This window comes from Colobus angolensis, unplaced genomic scaffold (genome assembly GCF_000951035.1).
Source record: "Colobus angolensis palliatus isolate OR3802 unplaced genomic scaffold, Cang.pa_1.0 Scaffold24, whole genome shotgun sequence".
Taxonomy (NCBI): domain Eukaryota; kingdom Metazoa; phylum Chordata; class Mammalia; order Primates; family Cercopithecidae; genus Colobus; species Colobus angolensis.
Window position 1 is genome coordinate 12,187,771 of NW_012115599.1, and position 16,585 is coordinate 12,204,355.

Consider the following 16,585-nt stretch of genomic DNA (forward strand, 5'->3'; position numbering starts at 1 on the left):
ACTATGTGCTAAGGATTGTACAGGGCTCTTTTCATATGTTGTCTTGTGGTGATCCGCACAGCAGCCTTCGAATGAGTTATTACCACCCCATTCTATTTTAGTTATTTTTTGAGATAGGATTGACACAATCACAGCTAACTACAGCCTCGACTTCCTGGGCTTAAGCCAAGGAAGAGCTCCCAAGTAGCTGGGACTACAAGTGTACACCACCACGACTAATTTTTATTTTATTATTTTTTGTAGAGACAGGGTCTCACTATGTTGCCCAGGCCTGTCTTGAACTCCCGGGCTCGAGCAATCGTTCTGCCTCAGCCTCCCAAAGTGCTGGGATTACAGGTATGAGCTACCACACCTGGTCCTACCCCCATTTTAGAGAGGAGAAAGCTGAGATTTCCAGAGATTGGCTGATTTGCCCAAGACCCAAGGCTAGTAAGCAGCAGAACCAAGATACCTGTGTGGAGCCAAATCAGCTTCCTACCATGCCTCACCACTGGCTAAACCCCTTATTCCCATCTCCTGGCCCTTGCCCTAGGAGCATTTCATAGCAACTTCTCCTCTAATGTTTTTCATCCAGCAGGATTTTTCATCCCAAGTGGCCAGTCTCAAAGGGGAGGCTGACCTTATTCTCTTGTGAATGTAGCTCTTTTTGATCACTCGCTCCTCCTTCCCTGGGAAATAGGAAATGCTGAAAAGATCTCTTTCTCCACAAGACATCCCTCCACCAAATCCCCTCTCCTTTGCTTACCCAGACAGTTGTGTCCGTCATGTGCCAGGTGGAATCCATCATAGCAGGTACACCGGTAATTGCCAGGGATGTTGACACAGTCATGCACACAACCTGCATTATCCTCTCGCTCACACTCATCCACGTCTGTAGGCAAAGAGAAGCTGAGACAGCTGAACCCACCTGTGAACCCACTGTCCACCCCCCAGACTCAGCCTTATTGTTGTGTTTACATAGTAATGTTCATAGCCTATAAGCCATTATAGCATTTTTCTGTTTTCATTTAAACCTAAGTCATAAACATTTTCAGGTCTCCAGTCATTCTAATTACCACTGTACATGGTTGCAGAATATTATTTTTCTCTTCTTACAACTCTTTTTTCTCTATTGTTACAGATTTAGACTTATTTCATTTATTTTACCATCATAGATAATGCATCAAAGAACATCTCCCATTTATCATTTTGTTTCTTTGAGTAAGTTCTCAAGAGTAAAGTTTCTGGATCAAAGGAAATACCTTTTAAGATTCCTGGTAGGTATTACAAAATTACTTTTCAATTTATAATGCAACTAGGAATTAACAAGTGTACCCTGTCCACTAAAGTCTCACCAATACTGAAGCTCATAAATTTAGTATCTCAAGGCTACTTTAATTTGCATTGATTTAATTATGAGAGGAAAATGTGTTTACATTATGAACTTCCTCTGAAGCACACTTTCTGTTCCCATCCATTGTGGACTTGGTGTAAGGGTCTAAAGATAAAGGTTCCAATGCCAGGGAACCTCAGGCCTAAGTCTCATGATTTTCATGCTCCCACCCCAGCCGGGTTGTGGGCTGTGAACTGTCCCCACCAGGACCTCTGCTAGCCTGCATGGTGCCTTTGTGCAAATTAGAAAATGGCACCCTCTCTGGGAAGATGTAGTTGTCCCCCTCACCCCCCTACCACTTGACCAGTGGAATTTCTAGCCTTGGTGTGATGGAGAGTGGCCAACTGAGGGCAGTGGCACTGATTTGCCCTCTTCCACAGGTCCCTCTCCTCCAGGTGCCCTCCCAGCCTCACCTTTGCAGTGTTTGCCATCCCCTGTGTAGCCAGACTTGCAGATGCACTTGTATGACCTCGGGGTGTTCTGGCAGATAGCATCGATGTGGCAGTTGTCAGTCCCTTCCACACACTCATCCACATCTGGCAGGGGCAGAGGGGGCACATGAGAACCTCTGTTGGCACCCCTTAAGGGGTGTCTTGAAGGTGGGCTTCCAAGGGCAGAATCCCCTCTTCTCTAAAACAGAGGCAGTGACCCCTCCAGAAACAGGTGCTGTCCCACATCTCTCTGATTTCAGAGTGGGCAGACACTGATTTTGGGAATTCAGAAAGAACCCCCACTGCCCTCAAAAATACTTAATTCACAGTGACAGCTAAAACTCCATCATTCGAAACACTCCTTTGTTAAATTTGAAAACAAACAAAAAAAACCCTTAGAGTGGGTATACTTAACTTGATTAGGAATAATCAACTTAAAGTGAATGAGTTTACGGACGAGGCTTAGAGGGAGGGTTAAGGGAAAAAGCATGGGAACAGTGGCCTCTAGGAAGGTGGCAGGGTCCAGCAATCATTGGTAAAGGAGGAAAAAAGGGAGATGGGGCATCTGAGGGATCATCTGTCTCATGATTCTGCTTGAGACCAGGCCTGCTTCCACTTGCCCACCATGGAGCCAAGAAGCTTTACAGGAAAAATGTTCCATCCTGGATGATTTTCCTCGGCCCCTGTGCTGCCAACAATAGAGACATCCAGAGCTGGCAGAGGTTGGCACCAGCTACCTGAAGCCTAATAAGTGCAGCCCTTTGGGCCCTAATCCCCAGTGTTCCTCTGTCTCCTGGCCCTTGCTCTAACAATAGGTGCTATACACAGAGCTATACTTGAAGGAAGAGGCCACTCACAATCTAGCAAAAAGAGGATGGTTAAGAAAGGACATAGATGAGGCTGGGTGCGGTGGCTCATGCCTGTAATCCCAGCACTTTGGGAGGCCGAGGTGGGCAGATTAGGAGGTCAGGAGTTCGAGACCAGCCTGACCAACATGATGAAACCCCTAAAATACAAATCTACTAAAAATACAAAAATTAGCCAAGTGTGGTAATGCGCGCCTGTAATCCCAGCTACTCAGGAGGCTGAGGCAGGAGAATCACTTGAACCAGGGAGGTGGAGGTTGCAGTGAGCCGAGATCACGCCACTGCACTCCAGCCTCGGCGACAGGGTGAGACTATCTCTATAAAAAAAAAAAAAAAAAAAAAGGACGTAGAAAAGAGTCTTTGGGCAAAAGATTCCAACTTCTGAGGCAATATTACGGTGCCCTTAAATCTGAATTGAAATAGAGAAACGTGTTATTCAGTTGAAAACGCCTTATTGAGTGTGTTTGTGAAAGGCGCTATAATAGCTGTGGAGGCTCAAAGGTGACTCAGCCCAGCCCAAAGGAGAAACAAAAACATGGAGCAGGATGTGGCACATGCCCTGAAGGCATGAGAGATAAGGTGAGGGGCTCCTCGATCCTGCACATCAGAGTCAACTCTCCTAGGAGATGTCCAAGCCGCAACCCCAGAGATTCTGGTCAAATAGCCTGGACTGGTGCCGGGCCATCAGTATTTTTCTAAAGCTCTTCCAGTTATTCTAATGTGTAGTCAAGGTTGAGAACCTGTGTTACAGGGCAGATCAGAGGAGAAAGAGACTACTTCCAGTTGTAAACTGGGAAACCCAAAATAGTGTCTTAAAGTAGCAGCCTGCAAGTGAGGGAGCACTGAATGGGAGGCATTACTCTCCTGTGATCCCACAGCTGAGCACAGAAAGGAGATGAGGATTTGACACCAAGACAATTTGATATCTGAGTGTGATCTGTAGGCCATAGAATTGCCTGGGTTTTATTAAAATGCAGATTTTCAGGACTCATTATAGCCTTTTTGAATCCAAATCCTTAAGTGACTGATTATTTTTACTGAGTGGATGCATGAACCAGTATTCTTTCCAATTTGTAGATACCCAGAATCCTAGCTTGAGACAATTACCTGTCCTCTGGTTTTATACTCTGAAGCTTCCTGGGGCTAAGAAGAGAACTGAAATCCCCAAACACCCTGCCTCAAATCTCACAGGTTTCCGTTCAGCTCTGCATTCTACCCTTCAACCCCTCTGCAGCCAACCATCATACCAGTTGATTCTAAGTGCTGGGAGCCTCTGTCTACACTTACTCTCCACCTCGCTCGGGCTCCGCAGTCATAGTGTCTACCTGCTGGCCCATCCTGGGAAGTCATCCCAAAGTGAAAGAATGGAGAAGAGAGGGCATGGAAGACTAGTTCATAGGTAAGGGCAAGAGGGTCCTCATAGATGCTAAGGTGCTCTGTGGAGAATCAGTTTGTGCAACTGATGAACAGAAAACAATACAAAGAAGTGTGCTATCACAGAACGATCATAAGTACTGGAACCAGTCAGTCCCAGATTCAAATCTAGCTCTACCCCTCTCTAGGGATGGTTTTCTTATTCTCCATCTCCTCCCCCTTAAAATGGGGATGATAATACCTCTTTATGAGAGGCTGTGAGTAGTTGATGGGATAATTTGTGTAAACTGGCTAATAAACAGTAGGGTCCCAACACAGGAAGCTTGAGATGGTATTAAGTCACTGGTCAGGCAATAGATGCTCCAGGACAGTATGACAGCCACTAGCCACATGTGGTTATTTAATTTAAAATTCACTTCCTCTGTTGCACTAGCCACAGGCCAAATGCGCAATAGCTACATGTCACTAGTGGCTACCATGGTGGAAAGCATAGATATGGAACATTTCCAACAGCACAGAACTAGCACTGCTATTAGCACACCACAGGATAGCACTGCTGTGGGGTTCTGAATAAGAGATACTCCCTGGGTCCAGCAGCATGGATACTGGTCTGGAACTGCTCCCCTGGCCATATCAGAGGTATGTGACTGTCTCTGAATCAGCTGATGCTTCACTAGAGACTGTGTCAGACTATGTGGGATCCCAGTTCTTCCCTTTGCCTCCCATTCAGTGCTCATCAGTACTAGAGTGGATCTTGATGCTGATCACCACAAACCAGGCCTCCTAGCAGATTTTTTTTTTTTTTTTTTTGAGACAAAGTCAGTCTGTCACCCACGCTGGAGTACAGTAGTGGTGTGATCTTGGCTCACTGCAACCTCTGTCTCCTGGGTTCAAGCTATTCTGCCTCAGCCTCCTGAGTATCTGGGATTACAGGCACGTGCCACCACACTTGGCTAATTTTTGTATTTTTAATAGAGACATGGTTTTGCCACATTGGCCAGGCTGGTCTCAAACTCCTGACCTCAAGTGATCTGCCCGCCTCAGCCTCCCAAAGTGCTGGGATTACAGGCACTGGGATTACACTACACCTGGCCAGATTCTTTAGACCCCTCCTACAGCCAGACTTCTGCCACCATCTAACTAACCCCTCTCCCTCACCTCCCTGCTCATAATGCTTATCCCTCTCCAGCAGAGTCTCTGCTCTGGAAGACATTATCTCTTCCTGTTCCCTCTACAACATCTAACCATCCTATTCCTTTCTATGTATTTGCATATTTTCATTATTCACATTGCAGATGCATTCCTCACTTTTCCGTTCCAGCTACACTATGCTCAACTTCCCATTCTGGCTCAAATTTTTCTTCCCAAAAGCTCTTCCTGGTAAGCCCCGTTCCTGGTGAGTTCCTGGTCCAAGGGGACTGTTTTCCTCAGTTCATTTACTGCTGTCACTGAATTGCTCTGCTAATACTTTGAAGCATATTCAGCTTTCCTCACTTGGCTGGGTACCTGCTGAGGAAGATGGCCCTTCAACGTTTGGTTGGAGTCTTTCCAAGCAGAACAGACCTAAGACAAAGCTGTGAAAGAGGGCCCCAAATTATACCCAGTATCTCCTCCTTCTACCAGTCATTCTTCCAGAGCTCCCTCCTACCATACATGCCCACCTAGAATTTGTCCTTGCAAGGACCCTTCAACACTCACAGCACAGTCTCATCTTAGTCTGTTCTCTCAGGATGCAGGTGTTACTAGCTGGAAAACCAGTTGATGCTACCGGGTGTGGACTGGTTTAAACCAGCGGTTCTCAACCCTGGGGCTGCACACTGGAATTCCCTGGGGGCTTTTGAAAAAATGTGAATGTACAGGTGCCCCCTAGACCAGCTGAATCAGGATCTCCAGGGTGAGGCTGGGGCCACTATCTGTCTTCCTTTCCCAACTCAGGTAATGCAAATAAACTATTTGCCCAAGCTAGGAAGAGATTAGGGGCAGCCACATGACACAGTAGTTAAGAGAGAAGTTCTGAAGCAACATGGTCAGTTCAATTGCTTTCTCTACCTGTGTCTGTGTGGTCCTGGGCCAGCCTCTGAACTTACCTGTTCCCTCCTCTGTATGTGGGAATAACATTCATCATAGTACCTCCCATGGGGCTTCCAGGAACATCAGGTGAGTTACCCATCAAGTACTTAGCACCACAGTGTGGGCATACAGCAAGTGCTCAACAAAGGTTTGCTATTTTTTGTTTTCTTTTTTTTTTTTTTTTTTTTTTTGAGACGGAGTCTCGCTCTGACGCCCAGGCTGGAGTGCAGTGGCCAGATCTCAGCTCACTGCAAACTCTGCCTCCTGGGTTTACGCCATTCTCCTGCCTCAGCCTCCCGAGTAGCTGGGACTACAGGCGCCTACCAGTCGCCCGGCTAGTTTTTTGTATTTTTTAGTAGAGACGGGGTTTCACTGTGTTAGCCAGGATGGTCTCGATCTCCTGACCTCGTGATCTGCCCGTCTTGGCCTTCCAAAGTGCTGGGATTACAGGCTTCAGCCACCACGCCTGACCTTATGTATTTTTTTTTCTTTCTGAAACAGAGACAGGGTCTTGCTCTGTTTGTCCAGGCTGGAATGCAATGGCATGAACATAGCTCACTGCAACCTTAAAATCCTGGGCTCAAGTGATCCTACCACCTCAGCCTACTGAGTAACTGGAACTATATATGCATGGCATCATGCTCAGCCAATTTTTAAAAATTATTTTTAGGGGCAGAGTCTTGCTATGTTGCCCAAGCTGGTCTCGAACTCCTGGATTTGAGCGACCCTCTCGTGTCAGCCTCTCAAAGTGCTGGTATTACAGGCGTGAGTCACCATGTCTAGCCAAGGTTTGCTACTATTATTCCTTCTCTCCAACCTTCTCTTTGTATTCTTTCTGAACTCCCTTTCCCTATCAAAGCCCCATTTCAGGCCTGGTGTGGGGAAATGCAGCACCAGTGGGCATGTGTTAGTGGGGAGGATTTGGGGAGACACATCCCCACTGCTTACTCTCCCTTTGGGCTGGGAACGGCCCAAAGAATGGGGGTGAAGTGGGTGAGAGGCCAGTTGGGAACCCAAAAGCTGTCCTCTGCAATTCTTTTTGAAGGCTAGGGAGATCCTACCCCTACTTCAGGCCATGCATTGGAACCAAAGTTGAGGTGGGGAAGAGTGGTGGCTACAGAGATACCATAGACAAGCTAAGACCTCCCTGCCTCACCCTGTCCTGGCACAAAGGCACAAGTCTGTAACTACAGCAGCTTTTCCCAGCACCATCTGCCATTTCTTCTGAATTTGCTTTAGTGCCTGGCAGAGCACTCCATAAACTCTCCTAAATGTAGGTAGGAAGAGTAGGATGGGGTATGGGATATGAGGGTCAGAGGGTCAGACCAGAAAGGGTAGATTATTATAATACAAGTAGTCCTAAGATTCTGAAGATGGGCAGGTGTACCCTAAAAGGGAAGCAGTGGGATTCCTGAGTAAATACTTCATCTACTTCACAAGTTTGCCCAGGCCCAGCTCAGGAACAGTAACAAATGGAAATGAGCAGGGATGCGGGCTGTGGACAACCAGACCCCCTAGGTAGAGTCCACCCCCACCTTCCCATTACCACAGGAATTATTACCTTACCACCCACAGGGGAGGGGGTAATCGTGGGCAAATTTGGTGGGCTCAGTGAGACAGACAGAAACAGCCTGCCTAGAGCCCTAATGTACCCACCCACATGGCTGTGACATCCTCAGCCCAGCCACGCTAGCCCAGGATATATGGTGTGTGTACCGCACTCTGCTGTTTTCCTCTCCTTGAACATCCTTGAGGACTGAGTTCAGGTGCCTCTGCTGGGACACTCCCTGTGACACTACCAGCCTTCTCTGATCTACTCTTTCTCCTTACTCCTAAGACTTACTATCAGGCTCTCTGGTCACCTGATCAATCGCAGGCTTGTGATACCTCATATGCTGCCTTGTACCATTATTTAACTTTTAATTCATGTGTATAATTTTCCTACTGAAGCAGTAAGCTTGAGGCTATGGCTCCTAAAGCTTTGAAACCCATGCAGCAACTGGAATAGAGCTCCGCATTCATTCATTCACTCAATAAATAGTTATTGAGTACCTCCAACATGTGAAGCACTATGCTAGGTGCTGGGGATTTGGCAGTGAACAAGAGATGAATTCTACATTGAAGGCACTTAGTAAATATTTGTTAAACAGATAGGCGAGTGGATGGAGACGTGGATGTGTTAGTAGTGAGTAGATGAGGTCTCTATCTGTGGCATCCCTTCTGCTCTGTGTTACCTCAGAGAAAAATCTCACTTCTTTACTCTCTGTGATCCCACAACTGTTCTGGGTGGAGGAAGCCCCAGGAAGTTTAGTCTCAAGTGAAGAGTAGGAAGAGAGGAAACTAAACTCACAGAAGGGTAGTACCCACTTAAAGGTATCCATATGATGAGTGCTGGGGCCAGAAGAGACTGGGACCAATGAGTCATAGGGTCTCAGGGTCTTCAGACGTGGGACTGCTACAGGGATCTTTTCAGAGCATCCCCTTCAACACATGTTCCTCAGCCTCCATGCTAACTAACATCCAATGATGGGACACCTGAGACAGGCATTCCACTGCTTGCCCCTGGTGAGTTCCCTCATTCTCACCTCTTAAGTTGCTACATCTAAGTAACATCCAAAATAAAACCAGCCCAGTCTTGGGCCATGATATCCTAACCCACAGCATGTGCACATGTACCCACACCTGTGCATATCTGCTGTACCTCCAGGTCAAAATAGCAACCAGGGAGATTGGCAGAGCCTGGAGTACCAGGCTGTCTTCCCAGTTTGGGACTGGCCAAGGCACTGTGACCTCAGGCTAGAGCCTGAGCCCATCTTCAGTCTAGAAAAAGCTTATGCAAGGATGAGGGTGGCCTAGAGGAAGTCCAGAAAACCACACAAATAACCACCTGTTGATTCCAAGGAGGAGACAGAGCACTTTCTCCTTTTAAAAACAGTATCCTCTCCTCTCACTCAGGCTTAGCCTGCTCAACTGAACAGCCAGGAAAAGCTGCTGGTGTTTGGTGATTTGAAGGGAAGGGGGTCTGAACCTCAAAAGCTTGTCACTTACTGGGGACCCTGATGAGTTTCTCTCTGATGTCCTGCCTTACCCTTAATCTAGCTCCTTGATCATTTGAATGTAACCTTAATTGGACAAGAATTTTCTCCCTTTCAGTATGGACAAAATCAACAACCCTGAATCAGAAGCTTTTAGAGGATGGGTAGTGAAGTGGGGGAAGAACAGAACATTGTAGAGTGAGGGGCAGGGAGGCAGGCAGTGGGCATAGGTAGGTTCTGGTTTTGTAATTAATAACATTATCTCTCTAAACTAATTGAAAAAAAAATTCATTTCAGATTTGTATAATTTCACTAAGTGTACAGTGTTTTCATGCAGGTTGGTTCACTTGGTCTTCAAACTGTCCTCTCTCATTGAATAGATGAGGAAACTGAAGCCCAGTGAGGATACCTCAGGAACGAGCAAATAGCTAGTGTACAGCAGGATCCAGGTCTTCAAACTCCCAGTCCAGTGCTCTCTCACTACCCACTGTCTTCTCTAAGCACTTGAGGGAGGAATCCATGCCTTAGTCATTAGTGTACCTCCCCCAACTCCAACTCAGCACTTAGTTCAGCATGAAGCATGCATCCAGTACATAACCATGGAGCAGAAGGAGCTGAAATGTGGATGATCCAGGGAGGAAATCAGCAGTGGGAATGCAGATGCTCTGAGGCTTTGGGCATGGGAGCAGCAGAAGAGAGCAGGGCTGAGTAGTGGGCAGGGAGGGTACAGACACAGTTGCAATAAGGAAAGGGTGGGCGGTACAGCAGTGGGCAGGTGTTGCCTGCCCTTGGATTCACTATGCTGGGGCCAAGCAGCTGGTTAGAAACAAAAACAAACACCAGGGATACAGGTTCCTGCTGTTAACAGCTTCAAACCGCCAGAGGAAAACTCCAAATAAATATAATTAGAAACTTGTAAAAACGTCCTCTCTGTAAACCTGCTCCCCAGGGTCTACCCTTCAAGCACTCCCCTTCCCCAGCCCTCCCCCTAGTGCCCACATATCCCGATACTCCCCCCTTTTGGAGGGATTCCTTAGATGTGTTTCCTTATCCTGGATCTTCCCTCCAGCCCAGGTCTTTCCTCAGCTTGTTACCAGCAGTGACCAGACCTGAAGAGCCCCTGGTGTAGGGCTCAGAAATCCAAACCCCACAGCTCTCTAGGGCTATGGTTATAGCACAGGGAAAACCAGAGGTAAGAGCAAGGACCACTGTGCCCTATATAGGGGTCATCATCCCATTTGTGCAGCCAAAGCACAGCATCTAACAGCAACTACAAAGCAGTGCTTGATCTGCAGGGGGACATGTCTAGGCTAGGGCAGAATACAGACAGCTAGTCTCAGAGCTAGAAACATATGGAATCCTGGGGCCCAGCTCCAAGAATATTCAGTTCCCATAACACAGATATTTCAGCTCCACTTCCCAACTTTGTTAGATACACACATGCAGAAACACACATGTGTTCTTCAGGGGCTGTTTCCAGGGATAAATACCCACTTTATGGACACAGTAAGAACTAGCAGCTACTTGGGGTTCCAGGAAACTGGGGTGGGGGAAGAAAGGAAGAGTATCCAAGTGACCTAGCCTCATGAGGCAGGCAGAAGTGGACCAGCATCCAGGGAGGAGAGGGCCTGAGATTTGGGTGAGTAACCTGTGGAGGCCCAGCACCTTCTGCCTTCAGCAGGAAGGATTTCAGTGAGATGTGCAGAATCTCAGGGCTGCAAGGAACCCTACTGATATTTTACAAGTGAGGAGAGGGATTTCAGTGGTTTCCTCCGAGGCTCAAATCCTTAGGGTCTGCATTTGCCTAAACCCACTGGCACCATATACCTCTATATATCTGGTGCCACTTGAGGCTGGCATTGGGTGGGCATGGGAACAGAAGAGTAGCCAGTCCAGTGTCAAGTGGCTGGTGGGGGAGGGGAGTCTCTGTCCCCTCTTAGCCCAGGTGACAGCCCAGATCTGGTCTTAGCCCAGACCCCCCAAACGTCTCTGGGTTGACCGTTGTTTCTCTTCTATACCCAAGGCCCAGCAGTCCTTCTGTTTCCAGACTCTAGTCTTCTGAGCTGAAGAAGCTGTCCCCAGGTCTGAGCCTCTTACGGGCACTGCCAGCCTCAGAGCAGCTCTGCAGTTTCCAGCCCTGACAGGGACTCTTTCTTATAAGTGGTCACGTGCTAGGGATATGGGACGTCAAAGGAGGCCCACACCCTGACATTTGGGGACCAGAGCTGGGGGCAAGGACTGAGTGGAATCAGGCAGCAAGCTCTTCCAGCTCCATCTCCTCAAAAGGTCTGAAGCCCTTTGTACCCTTCCCCTGTCCTCAGTTCAAGGCACTGGACCAAGCCATTCCACTTCTTTACTTCTCCAACTAAAACAAAACGCACATTGCCCCACTTCCTTTTTTCTCTCACCAGAGCACTTCACACACACACACCCGCCCTGAGTCATGCATACACATACACATGTGTGTGAATGCACACTTCACATTCCCAAACTCACACCCAAGACCAGCTCCTTTTACAACAGGTCCCAGCTGCTCACATCTCAAACCGGTTCTCATGCTCTCAGATTCCTGAAGGTTTCAGAAAACAATCTCATTTGAGGGCTGCTGATGACTGTCTTCTTTCTCTGCCTGCAGTAATTCTGGCCTTAGTGTCTTCCAGTCCCCTTTCTCTTATTCCACCCTGCAGAGACTCAAGGAGATGAGAAGGAAGGGGTTGAAAACAGGGAAGAGTCGCTGTACTCTCCCACCCTGAGGCTTTCCCCACCTCTGAGACATGTCATGAGAGAAGAGAGGTCAAAGGGATTCCTGAGGAATTTCTAAGCAGTCCACCCTCTTCTCCACCTTCTGGAAAAATGGGGGGTGGGCTTAGAGGGAACTGACTAAAGATTAGGTTCTGAGTGGGGACTCTCCCTCTCTCCAGCGTGGCCTGGATGGGGCACAGGCAATAGCCGGCTGCCCACGGGGCCACCCTTACCCGCTGACACGGTTATGGTTTTCATTTCATATTTTGGAGGGAGGGGCTAGGAGGAACAGTCCCCTCACTGTAAGAGCTGGCCACAGGAGCCCAGGGAAGCGGGGAGGAGAGGAAACAGCCACATTAAAGAGGAAGAGAAGGGTGGGGGAAAGAAAGAGACACATACACCCAGACAGAGACCCGGAGAGACACACCGAGACAGAGAGACACTGTTTGCCACCACACGAACACTCTCAGTCCCAGGGATGGGGTTACTTGGAAATTCTAAATGCATGACTTTATCAAAACTCTATCCCTAACAAGGAGAGAAAACTACCAGGTAAACTAAACGGCCAGGCTGGCTCTCCTGGAGCCAGCCCTGGGGACAAGTTTCCCTGGAGGCCGAGAGACCTTTTCATTCAGCTGTAACCTGAGCCCTTTGCCAGGATTAGGTCTTTTTAACCACTGCTGCCACCCCCACCACCACCAAACACCCACCCCCCCCGACCAAAGCAAAGCAAATTAATGCTTTTAAGTTAACAATTATCTTGGTTATCCAGTCTGTCTACTTTAAAATATACAGACAAGCACTTGAAAAACACTCAAAACCATGTCCCCTCATGCTCCCTCCTTCCCAGTCACACAGGCTTAGCCACCCACTCTTCCATACAGTTCTCACAGACACTAAAACAGCAGTTTACCCTTAGCAACTACGTTACAAGAAACACAGACATCCAGCTATGTTGCCTGTTGGTAATTGTGGTGAACCTCTCATGTGTGCACACTCGCACACTCACCTTTACACTTAGGGCTCCCTTCCTTGCCTCCCCCTTTTCCCCCTTCCACATGACTTTGGTTTTCCCACTGTGGGAATCACTGATGAAAAGGGACAGAAACTCAGATACCCCCAGAGGTATAGTAACTCTGTACAAGATACTTGCCAAGGGTATTTGATTTTAAAGACCTGCTAGTGCTTCATATAAAGCATGTGGCTGGCATTAAAGGCACACTTTCTGGCACTGCTGATAACCAGGAGGTATGTTTGAAGGCATGTCCTCCCTGATGCTCACAGACTCTGTCTGTGGGTAAGGCTGTAAGGCTGCCCCACCTGGTCAGTACTAGTTCTTCCTGCAGCATCTGCCTGCAAATTTGTGTCCAGAGACATCCCTGTAACCCAGTAAACCTGCTATTAGGCAACCTCTGGCAAATGGGGTTTGTAGATTTCCTGAAGAGAAGGGTCAATGAAAGGCTTCCATTCTAGGCCAAGCTTAGGGATCAGAAGAAAAGAAGGAAGATACCAAGCTAACTGCAGTCCAGTCACAGGAAGGGTGGCCTGTGAATGAGATAAGCTGGAAACAAAACTACTCTTCTATAAGTTCCTTGAGGGCAGGGGCCTCCACTCTGGCAGCATGTTCCTCAGTACCCAGCAGGGAGTCCAGTGAAAGGAAGCCCTGGAGTACCATGGAGGGATTCTGACTCCCGTTCCTGAATGGTGAGCTGATCTCTCACACTTGAGTGCCTTGGCTGGATGGCACCTGTCCCTTAGAGGGGTCTCCATCTGCCCCTGGGCCCCCCTCGAATACACTGCTTCTCCTTTGGTCTGCAGCCTCACTAGGCCACTGCAGACACTGGCTCCAACTTGAAAGAGGCCCTTATCTTGTCTCGAGGTTACTTCATGAAATCTGTTCCTTCCTTCAGACTAAACTCCCTAGCTAATTCCATGTTATGAGTAAGTCAGCACACACTACAAAAGCCAGCTTTGTTTATGAAAACACAAATCCACAGTGAGGAGAGGGGCTGCTCCCAGGTTGGGGGTGGCAGTGGTGGTGGGCTGTCTGGAACCAGGACTGGAAAAGAGGCAGTGTGGGGTTGGAAGGTGTGGGGGTAGGGTCCAGTATTTGACAGCTGAGGGTCTCTAGTGTTTCAGTTCTGTGAAAGGACAGGTTGGAGGGGGAAGAGGTTAGCTGAAGAGGCAGTGTTTGGGAAGAGGAAGGCGGCATTGATACAGCACCTTCCTTTTCACAGAGCAGGAGTCCATCCAATACAACAGAGCAGCTTAAGAGCCAAACGCTCAGGCTCTGGGACACAGCGACCTGTGTCGGACACTCAGGCTTCCCCGACTCCCAAGTTCAACTTTCCTTCTGGCCCAGCCACCTCCTCACCCCAGCTGGCTTCAGGAGTCCCTGGGACAATAGGCAGAATCGTACTCTCCTGGGCAAAACCTTGCCAGGAGGAATTTTCTTTTTGTCCATATAAATCTCTTGTCGGTGAGGACACGAGGGGGGAGGGGTACAGCAAGAGGTCAAGGGGGAGGAGAAACTGTCCCGAGAGAACTGTGGTACATCAGCCTAGTCTCTGCCTGCACAGCCTTGGGACCTGCCAGGCGATGAGCTGGGGGTCAGGGACGGGGGCGGGAGGCCTCCCTGTCTCTCTTTAATTCCTAGAGGGATCTGTCAGAGCTCCCTAGCCTGGAATTCTACTTTGTTATTTTAATGCAATTCTGACCTGGATTTAAATGGAATTGGAAACCCGAGGCCTTAATAAATAAATATTATGATAAGAAATGAAAGCCATGCAAGACGAAAGAGATTTCCCCCCAAAGAGGCAGAAACGCAACATTCCTGTCGGGAGCCAGTCACAGAAATTTCCTTCTCTTCAGCCCCCTACCATCCGGTGAGAGATGAGTTGATTTTTCCATAAAAGATCCTATTTTTCTTCAACATTTTTCCACTGATAAGGCATCAACTTAGAAATGTCTAACTTTGCATGCGGGTTGGGGGTAAGGGAAAGAAATATACGGCACGGCTGAAAAGTTTTCATTATTCCCTTAGTCTCTCCAGGCCACAGCGTAAGTTTCTGGCAATGTTTGAGAGAAGAGAAAATTCTCTCTCAGATTTTGGAGGACAAGAAGTCTTTCGAAGATGCTGAGGGTGGATGAAGTCGGGCGGAATTCTGAGGCGCGTGGTCTCTTCTGCCCACCGCCCCCAGAGCTTCTCACTCCTCTCTGCCGCCCCCAGCTCGTCCGGCTTTTCGCTTGGGGCGCAGCGCCCAGCGGTCGGGCCCCTAGCCGGGGAGTCTGGGTGCACAGAGCCGGGTCCTGACAGCAGCACGCTCCCCAGCACCTGCCCTGCCCCTCGGGAATCGCGCCTAGGCCCTGAGGCCCAGCAGCCGGGACAGCCCTCAGGCCGCGCACCCCTCCTTCCTTACCTTGCGCGGCTTTGCTGTACTGGGCGGCGCGGGCGTGGACCAGCAGGACAAGCAGGCAGAGTCCGGGTACGCGCCCCGAGCCCATGGCAGGAGCTACTGGCGGCCCAGCCGCCGGGGCCGGTCTCGCGGCCCGGGGAGGGCGGAAGCCGGCCGGATCCCAGCGCGCAGGAGGGGGAGGGGAGGGGGCGCCCCGCCGGGGCCAGGCTGGGGGCTGCAGTCGCGGGGCGCGGACCGCTGCGCCCTCGGCGCGAGGCTCCCGATGCTACCGGCTCCTCCTGGCCGGACGTCGGGGAGAGCGAGGCGCAGAGTGCGAAGAGGCGAGGGGCGCCCGGGGCGACTGACGGAGGGGAACCCCCGCCCTCTCCAAGCCGGCCTCTGCCAGCGGCGGCGGCGGGGCTGCTCTGTCTAATCCCACCCAATTCCCAGCTTCGCCGGGAGAGAGCTGCACCCGGAGAGCGCGCAGAGCCCGAGCGAAGGACCTGAGAAAGGGGAGGGGAAACGCCGCGCCAGAAACACGCCCTTTCTGCCTCTCTTTCTTCCTCTCTCGCTCTTTCTCCGTCTCTCAGGCTCTTTTTCTTCGCCTTTCTCCTCCTCCTCCTCTTTCTCCTCCTCTCCTCGCTCCTTTTCGTTTTCTTCCTCCTCCCCCTCCTCCTCCTCCTCCACCACCTCCTTTTTTCGTGCCCTTTTTTCTTTCAAATGGGGCCTCGGCGCGGCGGCCGCTCCCCCTGCGCGCCCAGGCGCGGTGGCCCCCTCCCCAGGCTGCCGGGCCGCTGCCTGCAGGAATTTACAATCCGGCGCTGGGGGAGCGGGCCCGGTCTCCATGGAGACGGCTTCCCCGGGAGCAGAGAGGTCAGGCGCAAACCGCGCACAATCAATGGATCAATGCAAGCTCCGCTCGGCTCCAGACCAAACAGCACCGGGCTCCGACTCGTCCTCGCTCCCCTAGGAAAGAGTCGAGGAGCGACGGTGCGTCCCCGCGCTCGCACGCGAGGACGGCCGTGCGGCGCAGGTTTGCACGCACACCTCCACCCGAGACAAAGAGGGTGCGAGGTGTTCGGGAGGCCGGGGCAGACGTGGACACACGGGCACTCGGGCGTGTCCACCGACACAGCCTGACAGGGGACATAGGGCCTCGGAACACACCGCCTCCGACACCAGGCCGAGTGACACCCTCTTAACTTTTACACCTACCACACCCCTACTCTCAGGACTCAGTCCCCGTTCCTAGATCCGAGTCCACTTTGAGGACCAAAAAGAAAGTAGCCTCCGCCTGCTA

The 16,585-nt window shown here is 50.0% G+C and overlaps 1 protein-coding gene across 3 annotated transcripts in view; it reads right to left on the reverse strand.

Annotated features, from left to right (window-relative positions):
- The window catches only part of SCUBE3 (signal peptide, CUB domain, EGF-like 3), a 36,931-nt gene extending 20,865 nt beyond the window's left edge, over positions 1 to 16,066 (reverse strand). For all 3 annotated transcript variants that reach the window (XM_011945391.1, XM_011945390.1, XM_011945389.1), the window contains exons 1-3: positions 15,310 to 16,066; positions 1,786 to 1,908; positions 746 to 871 (exon numbers count right to left, since the gene is read on the reverse strand). In XM_011945391.1, the coding sequence (XP_011800781.1) occupies positions 746 to 871; positions 1,786 to 1,908; positions 15,310 to 15,394 (334 nt within the window). In that variant the 5' untranslated portion in view covers positions 15,395 to 16,066. The remainder of the gene's footprint in view (positions 1 to 745; positions 872 to 1,785; positions 1,909 to 15,309) is intronic.
- Positions 16,067 to 16,585: the final 519 nt, after the last annotated feature.